Source organism: Macrobrachium nipponense, chromosome 32 (genome assembly GCF_015104395.2).
Source record: "Macrobrachium nipponense isolate FS-2020 chromosome 32, ASM1510439v2, whole genome shotgun sequence".
NCBI lineage: Eukaryota > Metazoa > Arthropoda > Malacostraca > Decapoda > Palaemonidae > Macrobrachium > Macrobrachium nipponense.
The window spans coordinates 7,759,985-7,781,326 of record NC_061094.1 but is presented as its reverse complement, the minus strand read 5'-3'; the positions used below and the strand labels follow the sequence as shown (position 1 = coordinate 7,781,326).

Below are 21,342 nucleotides of genomic sequence, written 5' to 3'. Positions count from 1 at the left end.
GGGTGGGGTGGGGGGGGGGGATGGGAAGGAATGTGAGGGGAATATGAGGGGAATTGGGGTGGGACTTGAGGGGAAGGTTAGGGGAATGAAAGGTGGGGATATGAGGGGATGGTTGGGGGTATGAAGGTTGGAGATTCGAGGGGAATGTAAGGGGAATGGGAGGTGGGATTTGAGGGGATGGTTGTGGGAATGAGGGATGTGAGGGGATTTGAGGGGAAGTTCGGGGAAATAGGTGGTAGTGGAGTGAGAGATGGAAATATATTCACGAAATTCTCACACCAGATCCCCATAAGACTTTCGTTCTTTTTAGAGAAAGGAAGATGGTCTTCAACTCCCTCCAGAATGGCGAGGAATTTCATTATGAACAGTTTTCGCTCGGCGGCCAGACTCTGCGGGTGCATTATTTTTGGTCAGTGTCTTTTCTTCCCACCACTGAACTCAAGGCGGATTGTTGGTTTGGTGGGAGGTCGATAGAAGGCTGGGGGGAGGGGGAGGGGGTGGGCACTGCAAGAAAGAGGTCTTTTGTGAATCTGAGGAGCGAGGAGGGGAAGAGAATGATGATGATGATGTCTGTGACTGCTTATTGTGAGTGATGATGAAGATTTTGATTCCAAGGTCTTGTTCTTGCACTGATGCACGCAAGCCTGAAAAGAAGAAATGAAAAAATTGAAAAATTCTCGACTTATTCTTCAGTCTCTCATCTCTCTTTCCATTTTCTTATCCAAGTTATCACTGCAGTTTGTAGAATTCTTCTCAGTCTCTCATCTTTCTTTCATTTTCTTACTCAAGTTATCACTGCAGTTTGCTAGCAATTCTTTCTTCAGTCTCTCATCTTTCTCCATTTTCTTATCAAGTTATCTCTGCAGTATTTGTAGAATTCTTCTTCAGTCTCTCATCTTTCTTTCAATTTCTATCCAAGTTATCTCTGCAGTTTGTCGATTCTTTCTTCAGTCTTCATCTTTCTTTCCATTTTTCGTATCCAAATTTATCACTGCAGTTTGAGAGAATTCTTTCTTCAGTCTCTCATCTTTCTTTCCATTTCTTTCCAAGTCATGACTGCAGTTTGTAGAATTCTTTACTTCAGTTTCTCTCCTCTTTCTTTCCATTTTCTTATCCAAAGTCATCTCTGCAGTTGTAGAATCTTTCTTCAGTCTTTTTTCATCTTTCTTTCCATTTTCTTATCCAAGTCATCTCTGGCAGCTTGTAGGAATTCTTCTTCAGTCTCTCCTCTTTCTTTCCATTTTCTTATCCCCAAGTTTCTCTGCAGTTTGTAGAATTCTTTCTTCAGTCTCTCTCTTTCTTTCCATTTTCTTTTCCAAGTCATCAACTGCAGTTATGTAGAATTCTTTACTTCAGTCTCCATCTTTCTTTCCATTTCTTTTCCAAGTCATCATGCAGTTTGGTAGAATTCTTTCTTCAGTCTCCCTCTGTCTTTCCATTTTCTTATCCAAGTTATCACTGCAGTTTGTCGAATTCTTTCTTCAGTCTCTCATCTTTCTTTCCATTTTATTTCCAAGTCATTCACTGCAGTTGTAGAATTCTTTCTTCAGTCTCTCCTCTTCTTTCATCTTTCTTTCCAGTCCTCTCCTTCTTTCTTTTCATTTTCTTATTTCCAAGGTCCAAATCTCTGCAGTTTGTTTAAGAGTTTCTTTTCCTCCGTCAGCAATCATCTTTTCTTTGCATTTTCTATCCAAGTCATCTCTGCATTTGTAGATTTCTTTCTTCAGTCTCTCCTCTTCTTTCCATTTTCTTATCCAAGTTATCACTGCAGTTTGTAGAATTCTTTCTTTCCATTTTCTTTTCCAAGTTATCACTGCAGTTTGTAGAATTCTTTCTTCCAGTCCTCTCATCTTTCTTTTCCATTTTCTTTTCAACTTAAGTCATCACTGCAACAGTTATTTTTTGTAGAATTCTTTCTTCAGTCTCTCCTCTTTCTTTACCATTGTTTCTTATACCAGTTATCACTGCAGTTTGTAGAATTCTTTCTTCAGTCTCTCATCTTTCTTTCCATTTTCTTTTCCAAGTCATCGCTGCAGTTTGTAGAAACTACGTAACCTATACATTTCTATAGCGTTAAAAAAGTCTGTATCATGTATGCTGTTCAACCACGAATACAGCACGAAAAAAGTGCCAAGCGGAGGGAATGAATGGCGTCATTGTTATTAAATATGAACCATGAAAAGCTCCCCTCCCCATCCCTGGCTTTACCCGGGGAGGGGGGGGGTTGGGGGGGAGGAAGGGAATCCCACGTCCGAGCTTTAGGAAAGGGCGGTGGGTGGGTGGGATGGAGCTGGCAATGGCTAAAGGGTAAAGGGAATTCTGTCACACACACACACACACATGCACGCAAATGCACAGGTAGGCTTTCTCGCGCTTGCACGCAAATGACGGCCAGTGTGTGTGTATGAGAGAGAGAGAGAGAGAGAGAAAGGATTAGTCAATGTCAGTTATGACCGTAGACAGTCGACGTAGAGAGAGAAAGAGAGAGAATGGGTCAATTACTTTTATATACTCCTGTGGAGAGAGAGAGAGAGAGAGAGAGAGAGAGAGAATTGGTCAGTTGCAGTTACACATAAGTAAAAAGTCGGTGTAAAGAGAGAGAGAGAGAGAGAGAATAATTAAATGCGGTTATATAAGTAGACAGTGTGTGTGTGTAGAGAGAGAAAGAGAGAGAATGGATTAATTACAGTTATATACGTAGAAAGTCTGTTTAGAGAGAGAGAGAATATATTCATTGCAGTTACATAAGTAGACAGTGGGTGTGTGTAAAGAGAATAGATTAATTACTGTTATATACGTAGAAGGTCAGTGTGTGTGTGTGGAGAGAGAGAGAGAGAGAGAAGAGAGAGAGAGAGAGAGAGCGTGCTTGGAAGGGAAAGGAATGGGAGGAGGAGGAGGAGGAGAAGGAGAAGGCACGAGGAAACAGAAGTCTAACCTTAAAGTTGTGGTATGACCAGGGCGGCAGGCACTCCAGCAGTGCCTCCTCACACTCACTGGAGAGCTATACCGAGCCATTGGAAGTACATCCGGAAAAATAGTCTCTCTCTCTCTCTCTCTCTCTCTCTCTCTCTCTCTCTCTCTCTCTCTCTCTCTCTCTCTTAACTGTCCCCTTGTCTTGTGTTGCCAAAGGGAGTTTGCGCGAAGTTCTAGAGAGAGATACTCAGACATGCTTATCATGGTGGGTGACGCTGCATCTCTCCTCTAAATCAGGGAGATCAAAGGAGTGAGCATCGCTGGGGAGGAAGCCAGCTGCAAAATGACCGCCGGTTTTTGAGAGAGTCCGTTGACGGTACCTACCATTAAAAGGGGATCAGTGTGAGGTGCAACCGGTTCTCGAGATTCTATATAGTGAGAGAAGACCAGTTTGACCCTCATGTACATTAACAGACATCATCTAATGCCTTTATAATAAATATTCCAGGCTCGTACCCAGAGTTTTTTTTTAATGGGGGGCGGGGGCGGGTCGTTTTTCCCAAAACTGGACCTTTTCTTCTATAAATGTCATTGCATATATAGGTATATACTAGATGGAATACTTGAAAATGTTATTTTAGTTATATTAAGAAAAAAATTGGGCATGTGGTCTATGGACTTCTACCCGATTAGATGTTATTCAAAATACTGACTATGGTTAACAGAAAATATGGACTTCCAGAAATTTTGGTTGGGGTCGTTCCACAACCCGAACAACCCCCCTCGGTACAGGCCTGTATTCATGGTATATGCCTGTGAGATACATCGTTAAGGCTGCAAAAGAATATTTTGTACTAGTGTGCGAGATTCATGATGAATGTATGTGAGGAATGATTGTTAGTTTGGAGAAGGGTTAATGGAACAAAGAAAGCTGGAGGTTTGTATAACCTAGATCTGGAGTTTTGACTGACATGCCTGGAAGGAAGACACAAGATTTGATAAAGGCTGGAATTACACAAGAAAGAACGTATAGACTATGCATCAGATAAAAAAAAAAGCAGCTTCGTAAAAGGTCTAGAAGTAGTCTGTCTATAAACAAAAAAGCTCGTGATAGAATTGACATTGATGCCTTGATGGCAATGACAGCTTTGTAAGATTGATAAATGTCTATGGTGATATAGAAGCTTTTAGAATGATAAGGAGACGGAGTAGGTACATATCTGGTACAAAGCGCCTCAGTGGCGTGGGCGGTATGGTCGTTGGCATACCACCTCGGTGGCCGCGAGTTCGATTCTCGGGTATTCCATTGAGGTGTGAGAGATGTGTATTTCTGGTGATAGTAGTTCACTCTCGATGTGGTTCGGAAGTCACGTAAAGCCGTTGGTCCCGTTGCTGATTCCATGCAACGTAAAAACACCATACAAACAAACATATCTGGTACGAAACACGTTTATAGAGAAGAGTGTAAGTCGTGTTCTTTGAGCGGCTTAGTTCTTGAATGGATAGCGATGAAAGGGTCAGAAAAGAAGACGGATTCTGATTGGCTGATGTATGTGGATAAGGGCAGGGAAAACTTGCAGAAACCAGTGAAATAGTTACAAGCGGTATGCAAGAAGAAAAAGTAGAAGGCGTAATGTGGTAGAAGTCATGTTGCATCAGAGTAAATTAGACACAAACGAGGAGATAACCATTAATAGGCATGAAGGAGGGATGGTGGATGAATCTCTTAAGGTATTTAGTGTAAGCGATGTGTTAATAGAGCAAAAAATTAGGAGGTGAATCCCAGAGTTTGTGAATATATTCTGGCGGAGGATTTATTTATTTATTTATTATATTTTGTTTTTCATTGTTGATTTATTCGTTGTCAGCTGGAAGTTGAATCCAGTGATGACTGTCACCCATCTTCACATAAAACACTATTTGGCAAGAAAAAGCGTGTTCATTTATATATATAAATATTATATATATATATATATATAATATATAATATATATATATATATATATATATATGTGTGTGTGTGTGTGTGTGTGTGTGTGTGTGTGTGTGTGTGTGATTGTTTTTGTATGCATGTATTTCGTTACTGACCGAGCAATAGCAAGTTTTCATAAAAATAAATAAAATAGACTTCTAAGAAAAGTGTAACTGAAACACGACCAAACCTTGAAGCGTCATTCTATAGATACGTTCCCATCATTTATCATTCATCATTAGCAGTGCATTGGTGAGAGGGCTATATCGGCCGGCATTCGTTTAAGTGCATAGAAACCTACTTGTACGCGTATGTGTGCACACGGGCATGCATAAGCTGACGGTGGAGGTACCCATGTGTGGGTGGCTGTCATTTCACGTCCACATAAACGGAATTAACTCATTCGACGAGGAGTTTCCTGTTGCAAAAGTTGAGACACGGGCGGCGGCAGCTACTCACTTAATTTCCAAAGAGTTATCCTGTGTCTCTCCTCTCTCTCTCATCTCTCATCTTCTCTCTGCTCTCTCTCTCTCGTCTCTCTCTCTCTCTCTCTCTCCTCTCTCTCTCTCTCTCTCTCTCTCCTTTAGATTAAATGGTGTTAGCTTAGAAGACATACATCAACATATCAGGGTTGGCAATGATTAATCAAGTGATTAAATCATTGAATTTTTCATTATAAAAATCATGTTTTTTTCATTTGAAAGCAAACAAATTGAAAAATATGGTTTGGAGGTTAATGAAAGCTTAAACATGACTATGCTGTATCTATTTATTTTGTTATAAAAAAATTGCAAGTACATACTTTAGGCCAGAACTGGAAACCTAAAACATAAATGAATATTAATTCTGTCATAAAATACATTTTGAGGGAAAAAAAGGATTGAAAAAACATGTAACAAATAAAAAAAATCAAATAAATCACTGATTTTTTAAAAATCTTTATTTATTAAAAAAAAAAATCACCAACCGTGCATCACATCCTTTCGAGCCATACAATGGTAAATAGTCCATATTAATCTTATAAACATATTTTCCAAACGAAGCCCTCATCGAGATCGTGCGTTTCTGGAAGCCTCTGATGCTGGAATGTGCTCCCAATAGGCCTTCATCTTTAGTCAGCCATGATATTGAAAAGAGAGAGAGAATACTACCCACTTTACCGCGGTAGAAGTGTATTTACGCCAAGAAGACACCAGCTACAGAATGCTGACAAAATATCGCCTCGTAGCGATGATGAAGGGACAAGTCAGTTACGGTGCTGTATTGTTAACAAATTCCTTATGTGGTATTTGTGGCTCATAAGTCATTCCTCTTTTGTCATCTATAGCCAAAGGAATTGTATCTGTTTCTCAGGTTGGCATCGTTCGAGAGATCGACCTCCGTTGTGGGTAGAGAGAGGGCTGTTAGCATTACTTAAAGGGTCTTTGCAGCGTCCCTTCGGCCCCTGATTGCAACCCCTTACATTCCTTTTACTGTACCTCCGTTTATATTAGCTTTCTTCCATTTTACTCTCCACCCTCTCCTAACAGTTGTTTCATAGTTCAACTGCTTTGAGGTTTTCCCCCTGTTACAACCTTTGAGACCTTTGTAATCTCAATTTACCGTTTCGTCGCTGAATGACCTCTCAGGTCCCAGCGCCTGGCCTTTGGCCTAAAGTTTGTATTTTATTCCATTTCGCCTCACGTCTAAGATGTATTCTGCGTGGGGAAATGAACGATGGACGTATTTTGGTGTTATATGACATTTTGCACTAAAATGTTAACTTTTACTCATTGTAGAGTTATTTTTTTACTTAAGAAATACTAATTATTGTTATTACTATTTTTTACTTAGGAATACTATTATTGTTATTATTATTATTATTATTATTATTATTAATTATTATTATTATTATTATATTATTATTATTATTATTAGCAATCTACGGGCATAGCCAGCCGCGTTTCACGGGCAGAACCAGCTCCGTTTCAGAGAATCCCTTCTCACCCCCACCCTCTTCAAAGGGGGGCGGGGGAGAAAGGTAGGATGAAACCCCATTATAAACCATCTTAGGCGGCCCCACCATAACCCTGCAAAGTTTCACGCACATCGGACCATCCGTTTGGCCGTGATTGAATGGCAGACGGACGGACTGACATTACGCCCATTATGGTAAGATTATTAATTCAGAAGGTGAACCCTATTCATATGGAACAAGCCCCCCAGAGGAGCGACTGACTCGAAGTTCAAGCGTTCAAAGAATCTGGCGGTGTTCATTAGGAAGAAGTAAGAGGTTGTAAAGAGAGATGAGCGAAGCGTGAAATGTGACTGAGGGCTGACTGAAGTACTTCGTATGACCTCTCAGAGGCCAAGGAACTTGTTGGATTTTCTCTGGAGATCCAGAAAGCATTCACTCACCCTTGCCAGTATCCGGGAGGCTATAGCAGCGAAAAATAAGTTTAGGTAATCTCTTTAAAAACTCATTCGTGTCGGTGATTTTTAGGTATTTTATTTCCTCTGAAGGTTTCTGTTGTGCGTAGTTGATTTATCAACAGCCGGAGCCTCTATCTTATGGTGCCATTCTACTGTGTGAGGGGAATGAGATAAATAATATACGTATATATATATATATTATATATATTATATATAATATATATATATATATATATGGCGCACATAAATATCTCTGTCCATCTACTATCTGTATATATATAGATATATATGATATATAATATATATATATACTATATATATATATATATTATATATATATAATATAATTAAACTGTAATGGCCAACAATGCCCTCAACTTCTTGAATTTCTTTGGGACCATGGGTTTCGTTCCGGTACCAGAACATCACAATTTCTTCAAAAAATTTCTTTGAACTTGGATCTTGAGGCTATATATGAATATATATAATATATGTATATATATATAATAATATATATATATAATATATATATATATATATTGATTATAATATATATATGTATGTAATGTTGTGTGTAGTTGATTTATATTATCTATAATAGAATATATATATTATATAATAGATATATATATATATTATATATATAATATAATAATATCATATATATATATATAGAATATATATATATAGATAATGCAAAGCCACCAAGGATGAAAAATCAAAATGAAAAGAAAGGCACGAATCCCAGCCAATTTCGTCTCATTTACATCAATTCATGGAAACTACTGATACATACGGGTTAAAAGTTATACATACTAATGTGAAAACTTCGTTATGTTAATAAGTACAATCAAATAAGCACTGTTGTGTTTCAGTTGTGATGTCAGTAAGGATAAAACCACCGATTACAAGGTAAAAAAATGCATTTCCTTTTTAAAAAACATGACACTGGAATAAGAAACCGAACTTATACTTACGGCTGAAAACAGTTGACATCCAGTAAGAAGAAGCCTTTGAATCCAGATGAACAAAAAAAAAATGTAGGAAACTATTTTTTTATAATGAATTTGTAATCCACTACTGTCGCGCAGCTCGGGTTACCACTTAGCCTGCCCCAACAAAGTGGAGTAAGTGTCCTTCTTGGTCGCACTAACGTGCCTAGTTATTTCTTCCACAGATGTAAAAGGGTTTTCGTTTTATATATAACATCTCGATTCAAAGAACCTAAATACACTATATATACGATATATATATATATATATTATATTATAGTAATATATATATATATATATCTGTATATATATATATATATAATAGATATATATATATATATATATATATATATTATATAATATCATCATCATCATCATCATCATCGTCATCAGCCGTTGCTAGTCCACTGCAGGACAAAGGCCTCAGACATGTCTTTCTACTCCCTTCTGTTTATGGTCTTTCTGTGCCAAGCTATACCCGCAAATTTTCTTTAGCTCGTCAATCCATCGTCATCTCTTCCTTCTCCTGCATCGTTTGCTATCTTTAGGGACCCATTCTGTTATTATTTTCATATATTATATATATATATATATATATATATATATATATATATATATATATACATACACACACACACACACACACACACACACACACGCACGCATTGTATATAACCTTCAACGCTACATGCCGCAAAGGACTTCTGTAAAATTCCGCTATTTCATGTCATCTCTCTGCTTAATCTCCCGGAAATCTCCATTCATCTCCAGCCTCCCTTATCAAAGTTCTCATCCCAGTAAGATCTGAATCTGCCAGTTCCTCTGGCGGCCAGTGGAGGCCAGCTGATACTTGTCTTATCTGTTCTCTCAGAGGGCGTGCGACGGACTAGTCCAAGCCATCTTCGTCTCCCTTTTATCATTATTTCAACTTTGTACAGGTACTATCCGACTTACAACCTACTGACATACGACCACTCGTACTTACAAACCTTACTTCAGACAGTTTGACCATTGAGTTACTTGCAGCATCATTTGGTATTAACTGTACTGTAGACTGAATTGCAAAACCAATTTACATAAGAATCGACTTCTGACATGCATGCAAGAACCTAACCCCATTGTAACTCAATGCCTGATTGTCCGTATATACTATTACATAAATGATTAAAATGTATTAGCAGAAGTACATTATGGTAAAAAAGATTGAAATAATGATTTGTACATTTTACATTACAGTTACTAAGTAGGCACTTATATAGCAAATGGTTTGATAGTATACCCTACCCAGTATGTTGGCCACTTTCTAAGGTTCGACTTACATCCATTCCGACTTACAACCAGTGGGTCGGAACCAAACTTGGTTGTAAGTTAGGATAGTACCTGTATAGAAGTTCGTAATTTTCCTTAAGAATTTTGGATATTGAGAGTTATTGATATTAAGGCCCTTTCCAGTATACCAATTTCTCTCCATATGTATATTAACTATATCCTTCCTTATTTGAGAAGGTTGCACTGGGAGATGTTTTTTTTTATTTTATTTATTTGTTAAAATTCAGTCTGTTAAGCCAAGCTGGGACGTTCGGCCATTCAGCGCTAGAGACAGCGAAAAGAGAAAGGTGGAGTGGGTGGACAGTGGTCGGTATGGTGTTGGCGTACCACCTCGGTGGCCGCGAGTTCGATTCTCGGGCATTCCATTGATGTGCGAGAGATGTGTATTTCTGGTGATAGAAGTTGACTCTTGACGTGGTTCGGAAGTCGCGTAAAGCCATAGGTCCCGTTGCTGAATAACCACTGGTTCTATGCAACGTAAAAACACCATACAAACCAAAATGAAAAAGGAAAAAAAACCAAAGACAGCAAGATAAAGAGACCCGGAAAATTATATGATACGAATAATCGAGATCTAAAGGTGAAACTGCACAAATACTAGGCAGTTACACCACGAACTAACAGTTAGAAGGTGCTGGACAGCAAGCATGCAGTAAGGAAGCGGAAATGAAGCGTGAAGTGAAACAATAAAAATGTGTAGCCAGCGAGCAGATTTCCCGAGATGTATACTAGTATTGCACCAGCCCCGGTTTTCTTTTTACCATGACCCTAGGTTAGGTTAGGTTGGGCTGGATTAGGTTATGTTTGTTCAAAGATTATTCCTCCAACGAAATTTAGGTGTGAGAAACATGATGAGATTATTTTGAAGAAGATTCTATGGTTAGTTTTTAAGATATGGCATCCAGATTTTTTCAGTGAAGGTACCGATACTCTGCTACAGTTCGGGATTATGCAGCCCGGGGCCGAAGGGACGGAGCAGAGATTCCCTCTAGTAAGTTCTGCAGTGCACCACAGGAGGTGCGCTGACGACACTACCCTCCCGCTGGGTCCAGGAGATGTTACCCTTCTGCCTCTTAGCGAATCCTTCGGGATAAGGTGGCAGGACCATGCTTTGTTTCGAGGAGGTCCAAGGTACCTCATTTGCCGTTGGCTTCACTTCACTGAAGTCAGAGGTAAAACAAATATGTTACTGCTGTCGGTTTGATGGTTTGGTACTAGTATTTGTTGAGATATGGGATAGTACAGTTAACGCAGCTACGCCTACTGGACAGGTGCTTCCTGAGATGAACACAAGTGGGGCCTTAGATACTATTTAGTTGGGGGAAATAGGTCACAGGATGTTGAAGGCTTTGTTGATGGGTTATTGCTGGCTGTTGTGTTTCCACCTAAAGATTAGTAAAAAAAATAATAACTAATCCAACTCCAAACTTAAATTTAAATCTTCCTAACCAAATAGAGAGGAACCCAACAATAAATTGTTAGAAAATATCGTTTTCTGTGAAGATAATAGGTTGGAGGTCTCAAACATCGTACAGTTATTTGGATAAATGATTTTGAGGCGTCATTGAACTACCTGGTTTTTAGGTAAGATGCGAAGCATTTTCATGTGGTCATAAGGAACTTATGTAACATTTTGCGCATATGACCTGTAATCACTCAGAAGACCATTAAAATCAGGGCGGGAATTTTACAGGTTATGACCTAATATGAAAACAGGTAATAGTCGACTTTCATAAGAAGTTTTCGCAGTAATTCCTTAGTTTAACATCAAGACAAAGAGAGCGAGGACGAATATTGGCGCTAGCAAAAGTCAGAAGCAGAGATAATCGTGTCAACAAACAAATACATCAGGTGATAAATGTCAGGAAGTGACTTGCCTCGGGAGGAGGCTCATTCATGCGATGCAAGCACAGTTCGGAAAGGAGCTCCGCGGCAGGTGTTGGGAAGGGCACCGGCAGTCAATAAGTCCTTGTTTATCGGGGCTTGAGAGCGAGAGAGAGAGACAGAGACAGGGGCAGAGAGAGAGAGAGAGAGAGAGAACATCCGACGGCAAGCGACACTTCTTCGACTTCGATTTGCTTAGAATCGAGGGACTCACCTCATGGGGCAGTCGACCAGTCAGCACTTCTGCATTCACGTGGGTATTACTATATAAGCCGTACTCATTCCCTGTTGCTGGAGTATACTTTCTGCCTGCTCTTCTCTGATGGCTTAGTGTTTGTGCTTTATCGGGAGTGCCTTGTCATGGTATGCGTAACTGTGCTGGATCGAAAAGTGTGAATAATTCATACGTATAGCCTTTCGTGATCTGCGAAGCGGATGTTATCAGCAGTGGTGTTGGCAGTGTAGTGTGGAAGTGACACAGTGGTTGATAAGCCTCTATGGGATACAAAGGGAAGGAATCCACGTACTCTATGGGAGACAAGAGGTAGGAATGCTCTTACTCTATAGGTTACAACAGGAATGAATTCTCTTACTCTTTGGGATGCAGGAGGTAGGAATTCTCTTACTCTGTGGGATACAAGAGGTAGGAATTCCCTTACTCTATGGGATACAAAAGGAAGGAATTCTCTTACTCTATGGGATACAAAAGAAAGGAATTATCTTACTGTATGGAATACAAAAGGAAGGAATTCCCTTACTCTATGGAATAAAAGAGGAAGGAATTCCCTTACTCTGTGAGAGACAAGAGGGATGAATTCCCTTACTCTATGGGATGCAACAGGAATGAATTCTCTTACTCTTTGGGATGGAGGAGGTAGGAATTTTCTTACTATATGGAATGCAAAAGGAAGGAATTCCATTACTATGGGAGACTAGAGGTAGGAATTCTCTTACTCTGTAAAGTACAAGGGGTAGGAATTCCCTTACGCTTTGAAATACAAGATGGATGAATTCCCTTACTCTATGGGATACAAGAGGTAGGAATTCCCTTTCGCTTTGAGATACAAAAGGAAGGATTCCCTTATGCTTTGAGATACAAGAGGAATGAATTCTCTTGCTGTATGGGATAGAGGTAGGAATTCCCTTACTCTATGGGATCCAAGAGGAAGGAATCTACTTTCTTTTAGTAGTGACGAGATGGTGTTTTGACGAGCGTAGAATCACGAACCCTTTAGGCGATCTGAGAATGATACGTTTGACGTTTCCTCGACAAGGGGGAAAATAGTTTCGCATTGAAACCTCGGAAGAACGAAGAAGAATTCCTTCAGGTTGATCAAACGTCCTCAAACGGAGAAAGCTGTAATAAAGCTTTTCCCCAATGCACGACTAGCGTTATGACAAAAGCACCACCGACGTGTCCGATGCCCCTCCCCAAAAAGATTGATCCCCCGTTACTGTACTTGATACCGCGGGAGTGGTGGGGAGGGCGGGGGGCGAAGGATGAGGTGGTGTTGGTGGAGAGAGAGACAGCCAGTGAAGGGAAGGGTACAGTGTGGGGTCCCGAAATATTCATCACATAATTTATATATATATATTATATATATATATATATATATATATATATAATATATAGGATATATATGTATATATGTATATAAAAAATATATATCTAAATCCAAATTTACATAAATTGGTTGTTTATATATATATCTATATATATATATATATATATATATATAATATATATATATATGTCTATATATATATTATATATCCATGTGTGAGAATGTTTTATTTTTTGTGTACATGTATCTGTCTACAACCTGAAGACCATTATAAACCAATTACTTGAATTGTTGTTTTGGATTTATCTGGCCTTGTGCCAGCACGGGCTCTTGCTCCTAGAGCAGCCCTTAACCTTTTCCATTTACTGGAACCGAAGGCTCTTGCAATGTAACGTACAATAATGCTGTGTTATTTATATAATTTCTCGTGTAATCGAAGCGATAGTAAAAGTAGTTTCTGCACTATTTATCATAAAAAGATCATGCGAAAGTACAGCGTGAATGACTTGAAATATTGAATGACAAGAGCACATCCCGTTTTCTATGCATTGTACTGTGTTTAATTTGCGAACATGTATATCTTATGTAAAAGTAGCAAATATATTTACATTCATCAGGAGGATTCTGGTCAAAATATTTGTGCACAGCTATACGGGTATTTCAACTGGCATTATATATATATATTAATTATAAGATATATATATATATTTAATATATATATATATATATATATATATATTATATATATATATATATCTTATATATATATTATTATTATATATATATATTTTGAATAATTATTTATATGTTAACATTTTTATATATTATATATGTATATGGTATATATATATTATCTATACAAATTTATTTATTTATATTTTACCATATATAATATATATATATATATATATATATATATATATATAATTTGAGTGAGTCGAAACTTGTCCTTTGAGGTATGGCATAAACCCCAGCAATAAGTAGCAGTAAATTATGTCGTCCCTTGAGCCAGGGAAGGAGAGGGGTTTTTTTTGGGGCGGGGGTGGGGGGGGCCTGTTTTTCAGAATATCTGGAAATTGTGAGGGGCGGGGGGTGGGGTTGGGGGTTTTCGAGTGTAGAAATAGTGGGAGGAATAGGAAAAAGGTGTCCGGAACTATTAGGGAGAGAGAGAGAGAGAGAGAGAATCGATCCCGTGATTTATTCACGTTGCGTCGATCCGCCAAGGTCATCACGGGTCTCTTGAGAAACAACCATTGGTGTGGACTCTGAACAAGATCAGGGTCGACATTCGACCTAGGGTTAATGACGATACGGAGCGCTCTTCGAGAAGCAGAAGGAAGGAAAGTCCTCATTTAGGTCGCCAAAGCGAATACACAACAGATTTTTTATTTAATTTTTTTTTTGTCCAAGGAAAATTTGCGATGAGCTGGAGTGAAATTAGTCAAGTTAATGTTACTATTTTTACATAAGTGTCCATGTGTTCATATATTTTACATTAGTGACCATGTGTGCATATATTTTACATAAGTGTCCAAGTGTTCACAAATAAATACTGCAAGGAAGAGAATTTAAAAAAGATATGTTTTTGACAGATAGTTCGATAGATCACTTGAAACGCAGTTAATGTTCGCTACAGGTTCTTTAAAGAGCAGAGGGCAGTGAGAAGGGCAGCTTAATGCCTTAAACCTGAAGGAAGATACAGAGATGCCTCTTCAAGGAAGGAAAGTGACAAAAGCTAGGGAAAACACAAGCTCGGAGGAAATTCCAGAGCATGTCAGCGGAAGGCAAGGAAGTCGGTGAACCGCGTATTCTGAGGATTAAAAATTTTAATAGAATCTAGGTATGGAAGAGGTAGATTGACCGGTGTTACCAAGTCACCTTAGATGAAAAGGAATTCTCTCCCCTTAAACTCAACGGAACTGTAACTGAAATACTATCCATAGAGAGAGAGAGAGAGAGAGAGAGAGAGAAGCCACTATGAGTCGGAGAAAAAGAGGGTCGAGAGATGAAGTGAGGTTAGGATCACTGATCTAGTGAATTGCCTTAGATTCAGCCCTACCCAGGAAGAATGCAAAAGATGCAAATTTTAGATTAAGTTGAAGGAAATCATTTATAGATGCTGGACATTGCTCCCAGATTCTTCGAGGTACATATTGCCATTTAAACATTGTGATTTCTCAAAAAAAAAAAAAAAAAAAAAAAAAAGCGTAAACGGGGGGTCAAAAATATTATAAAGGTTCACCTAAATCTTCATAAAAAATGATCAAACAATTGGATAAGAGACAGGACAGAAATAATAAGAAGCTGTCTTGGGTATACTGCATATAACTGAGTTGCAGGGTCGACATGTAATATATTATATATATATATATATATATATATATATATATATTATATATTATATATATATATATATATATATGAGAAGCTTATCCAAAAAATTATTGTATATATATATATATATATATATATATATATATATATATATATATATATATATATATATATATATATACGTATGTATAAATGTTAATCATGTAAGCATATATATATATATATATATATATAGTACACACACAACTACATTTTAGTATAAGATAAGTGGCTTCCCTAATAAGAGGTGGGGCTACTGTCGAGAAAAGCCAAAGTCTCAGCTACGTCCAGTTTATTTTCTACCAGACGAGGCCCACAGGTGGAGAACTTTCATGGTTAGAAAATTTCCACGCCATCAGCCCTCTTCTCTGGAACCTCTGTCATGCAAATGCACCTCTCTGCTGAATCTCAAGGACGCTTCCAGTTCTGGCAGTGATTTTTTTTTCTTTCGTTCTTCACACGTGATAGAATACCCTAAAAGATTAATATGTATTTTCTCACCAGATTGTATTTTTTGTTGTTGTGTTGTTCGGTTTGATCTATATATATAATATATATATATATATATTATATATATAATTTATAGTATTATACACATTTATATATTAGAGTATATATATTATAATATATCTCACAATTATATATGCCATATTATATGAATCTTAAATCCAACGGTTTTAATGGATATTTCATGAAAAACGTGCTTGCCTTTCCTGCTACATTGGAAATTATATATATATATATATATATATATATATATATATATATATATATATATATATATTATATATATATATATATATGTATGTATGTATGTATGTTGTAGTGTGTGTGTATTTGTTTATTTGTTTATTTGATTGTACAAAGCACTGACAAAAAAATAAATAATTATTCAGGTAAAACCTCCCGACAAGTTACCGGAAGCCATTTTTAGGTCATTTGGAACGATGAAAATCCTCCGCCACCATCGTCTCAAGCAAGAGCCCCACCCCTCCAAAAAAAAAAAAAAAAAAAAAAACTGCCTCTCCATTCGCTCTCAGTGCTTGATATCAGGCGAACGAACAGTTTAATGGAAAGCACATAGACGCGGGTCATTGATTAAAGCGATTTTCGTTCATTGACCTCAAGAGTTTTTTATGAAGTTGCTTGAAAATATAAGTGAGACTCAACTCGGTCCTACCAAAGGTTTTGCTCTCTCTCTCTCTCTCTCTCTCTCTCTCTCTCTCTCTCTCTCTCTCTCTCTCTCTCTCGGGGACGGTGATGGGGGTGGGGAGATACTCATGCTGAATGTCGGGTTTATGAATGAAATTTTAATATCCTGATAGAATTGATTACTTTCTCACCACAAGTGACATTTCGACGAATGTGGTAATTGTCTTTTAATTATTTAGTTGTTGTGCTCTTTCACGAGTTTCGACGATGAAAGAGCACAGAGACTGATCGTTTTGTTAAGGGTTTGAGAACATTTTACGGGCTTCGAAGCAGGGTTGGCAATGATTAAATCAAACTGATTTAATCAAGTGATTAAATCATTGATTTTTTCATTAAAAAATCCGTTTTTTTTTTAATTTTGAATATTGTTAATTTGAAAGCAAACAAATTGCAAAAATATGGTTTGGAAGTTAACAAAAACTTTAGTATAACTTTGCTGCCTCTATTTATTTTGATATTAAAAAATTGCAAGTACATACTTTAGGCCAGAACTGGAAACCTAAAAGAACCTAAAAGATAAATCAATAGTAATTCTGGCATAAAATACATTTTGAGGAAAAAAAGGATTGAAAAAAACATGTAACAAATAAAAAAACAAATAAATAAAAAATGAAATAAATAAAAAATCAAATAAATCAGATTAAAAAGAAATTATTTTTTAAAAAAATTCAACCCAATAAACCATGAAAGAAGTAAAGGATGAAACATTGAACATCAGTTCGTCGTGGAAAGTCTGTTTCTCTAGATTCATGTTAATTGTGAGAGGCACCTGGTGGATATTCTGTTTCAAGCTTTCTTTTGCTTGTGTTGCATCTACACTGTTTAAATAATTTTCCACATGTAAAGAGTTCATAATTTTATCTTCTTTCTCCCACTCCCTCTCCCCTCTCTCCAGCCTGTATCTCTGGTTAGCGTTATAAGTTTTAACAGGTCTTTTTAATTACATGGCAGATTAATATTAAAAAAGTCACCACTTAAAAATTCTCAGAATGATGTCGTTGTCTCACTGGGCTAAAACAATTTGTCCAATGAAGCTTCATTTGGACACAAAACGCGAATGAAGAGGGGTGACCAACAGGAATGCATTTCAGCAGCTCGTTAATTAAATGCAGTGACCTCGAATTCCATACTGCTTGGACGTTGCTCGTACACGATGACCTGCTCACATGTCCATAATGCACGACCCAAAATAAGACCCCCTCCTGTAAGCAGAGTCTGCATTTCAGCCGGTTCACAGACGCATTCCGATCGATGTCAAGGCGACTATATGCACATTCACAAAAGCACTTCAGAAAAGGCTTTCATGTTCTTGGGTATTCTTCAGTTATATTACCTTCTTTTGTTTTGTGTTGTCAACCTCACGAGGTGGGGAGAAGGCCATTAACGAGTTGATTGTTATTATTGTCTCTATTTGTAGGTGTGATGTCTGTATTGTTGGTATTATTCCGGGGGAGGACCAACCTGGATGTTATTGTTTTAAATGAGGCAGCTATTACAGATATCCTTCCAGGTGTTGTGGACACACCCTTATCAAGTATTCGTTCTTCGTTCTTCCAGCCTCCCTTTTTATTTTGTTGGACACGTACATGCATTGAATTGTCATTATTATTATCATTATTTGTGTCGGTAGATGAAACCTATTCGCATAAAACAAAAACACCAAAGGGGCCATTGACTCGAAATCCAAGTTTCCGAAGATTGTTGGTTTCAACCTCCCATCGCTAAAGACCCCTCCAACACTGCAGCAGTAACTGATCATGATACAGGGCCCGTGATTTTTCATCGCTCTGGGAGAGGCGCGAACCCGCCACATCTGCGCGGCATGTCACAACACTAGACGCCATAGCAGTCGACCAATATGCAGATGTACTTTTTTGTTTCCCAATTCGCGTGCTTGGGTCCTCCATGTTAGAGAGAGAGAGAGAGAGAGAGAGAGAGAAGAGAGAGAGAGAGATCTGGAATTTCAGTGAATCCTTGATTCTACCTGTCCCTCTGCCTCACCCTCAGAAGGGGATTTATTTATATCGCGGGTAATGCATTATAAATTATTATTACTCCCTCGTGCAAAGGTCCCCCTGTCATTCTCTCTCTCTCTCTCTCTCTCTCTCTCTCTCTCTCTCTCTCCTCTCTTCCTTTCATTTCCGTATGTTCGTGTTTATGTATAGTACAGTAAAAGTACACAGTTTTATTATATAATATGTATGTATGTATGTATATACGTGTGTATGTATATAAACATTAAATATATATATTCACAAAATTATATATATATATATATATATATATATATATATATATGTGTGTGTGTGTGTGTGTGTGCGTGCATGTGAATGTGTATGTGCTTGTGAGTGTGTTTGTGTGTGTGTCAAAGGAAGGAACTTTTAGACCACACGCTATCTCCTGCCTTAAACTAGTTCGGAATGTCGGTAACTTGAGCGAAATCTGTCATGGCTTAGAGCAAGGTTAAGTCACATGTACATTGTTTGTATTGTGCTTTCTATCTTACCACAATGGATGTTAGAAAACGAGAGCAGGTGGTTCATCTTCTTCCTGATAACTAAGTTTAGCCGCATCTCGCTTTATTTGTCTTTTTTTCCAAGCGAATTTCAAAATATCATAGATATCCACATAGAAGCCAATGTAATAGATGTGAAAAAAGGTAAAATAAGGAGAGTCAAGGATTTGACAAGAGAAGGAAGTTAGAAGGACCTTTGCAAAATGTTTGGAAAAGAACAAATATTTCTAGGTGGTATTCGACTGTGTTTTTTAGAAATGAGGATATTAGATCAGGATTGTAGGGGAAAGTTTTAAAATACCTGATATGAATATTGTGTATGTGTGACCTTGACACACAAAGGTGGGCTTTCCTTTCGTATTTATAAAAAGACGTATTCATATTGAGAATACCCATTTTTTCATCCGTGTCCTATCTTCTGAGTGGGAATTATTCTTTGAACGATGGTTTATTGATGACAGAGAAATCCGTCCTCGTTTGGGTCACCTTACAAATATATTATTTTCGGCCAGTCACGGTAGGCTGCGTCGGATGACCACAGAAAGTTCGAAAATTGTCTTGTCGCATGATTCCGAAGAGAATGACTCACATTACTGGAAGAGTATTATATATATATATATATATATATATATATATATATATATATATATATATATATATATATATATAATCGGTCAATGTATATATATATATATATATATATATTATATATATATATATATATTGTATATATATATCTGTCTATATATGTATAAGATAATATATATATAATATATATATATATATAATATATATATATATATATTTCATAAAAAGGACTTCATTCAAACTGGATGGTATGTAGCGAAGATATTGATTCTGGGAAAGTTATATACAAGCTTTCCAGGTCTAACTGTCCTCATCGTTGGCTACCAGACGATGTGGCCAGTCCTGGAAAACTTGTAACTTATCCTGATAAATATCTCCACTACATGCCATCCAGTTTAAAGGAGGTCCTGTTATAATATATTTATTATATATATATATATATATATTATATATATATATATATACATATATATATATATATATATATATATATATATATATATATATATAATATATATATATATATATATATATATATATATATATATTATATATATATATATATATATATATATATATATATATATATATATATATATATATATATATATATATTATGTGTGTGTGTGTGTGGTGTGTGTGCAGGATGAAGATAAAGGACATTTCATTTAATGTTCCTCCTTCCCAGTTCAAGAAGACCTTCCGGTGTGTCGAGAACCTGCATCCTTGCATGAGGTAATATGATATAGTTTAATTTTATTTGAAGATGGAGATTTGACGTAATAGGAATGGCATTGGTTCGCTTTTTCCGTAAAAAAAAAAAAATAAATAAACGCTTTTTTCTTATACCAGCTTGTTGCTTGGTAAGGGTATTCGATTGATGGTAGTGATTCCAATTTTAGGTTTCTTTTCACTCATCTTGCGTGGATAGACGGACAGGGACTGACGTACTTCACGAGTTGTAAATATTTACTTACTTATTTAATCCTCTGGCACCCACGGGATGCATAGGGCCTCAATGAATTCACGCCATATGTCTCTTTCCTTTGCCATCCCTCTGAGCTCAACCCAATTCTCAGATCCAACCTCCATCCGCATTTTAAATAGAGTTGTAAATAGAGCAACATTTTCATTTGACATTTACATGCTTTAAAGAGTCTTTGCCCAATACTTGCAAGCATTTGTGCAGTGAAGATATACAGCCGAACGTAATGATTATTACTTACCAACACCTGCTTGAACATCATATGTCAACTGAATTAACTTGAGAACTTCAATGGACTAGTTCACGTGCTGCGGACCGACTTGTTGGAATGTTAGTCATTTTTTTTTATTTACTTGCTATCTCTAATTTCCTTTGCAATATGTATAACTCGCTCTCAGTGAATGAGCGTAGTTCCCTCTGTTTTTCAGAAATCTACATAAGCTTATTTAGATGTAAAAGTATATAGGTTCTGCCAGAAAAACAAAACTAGACAAACTCTGTAACCAGGAGCAGAAGGGTAATTAGCGCAGCTGTCGCGCCCAGCTAGGACTGCCGTCTGCGACTGCTTGCAACTGGTCTTCATCAAAGAGACTGTGAGCAGT

At 37.2% G+C, this 21,342-nt stretch overlaps 1 protein-coding gene across 6 annotated transcripts in view; it reads left to right on the top strand.

Moving 5' to 3' along the window:
• The window catches only part of LOC135207200 (daf-12-interacting protein 1-like), a 645,343-nt gene that overhangs the window by 71,504 nt on the left and 552,497 nt on the right, over positions 1–21,342 (top strand). For 3 of the 6 annotated variants that reach the window (XM_064238787.1, XM_064238786.1, XM_064238781.1), the window contains exon 1: positions 11,599–11,755. The exons of 1 other annotated variant lie outside the window; for it this stretch is intronic. In XM_064238787.1, the coding sequence (XP_064094857.1) occupies positions 11,720–11,755 (36 nt within the window). In that variant the 5' untranslated portion in view covers positions 11,599–11,719. Of the gene's footprint in view, positions 1–11,596; positions 11,756–21,342 lie in introns of those variants that run through there. 2 more of the 6 variants (XR_010312926.1, XM_064238790.1) reach the window with 1 other exon arrangement.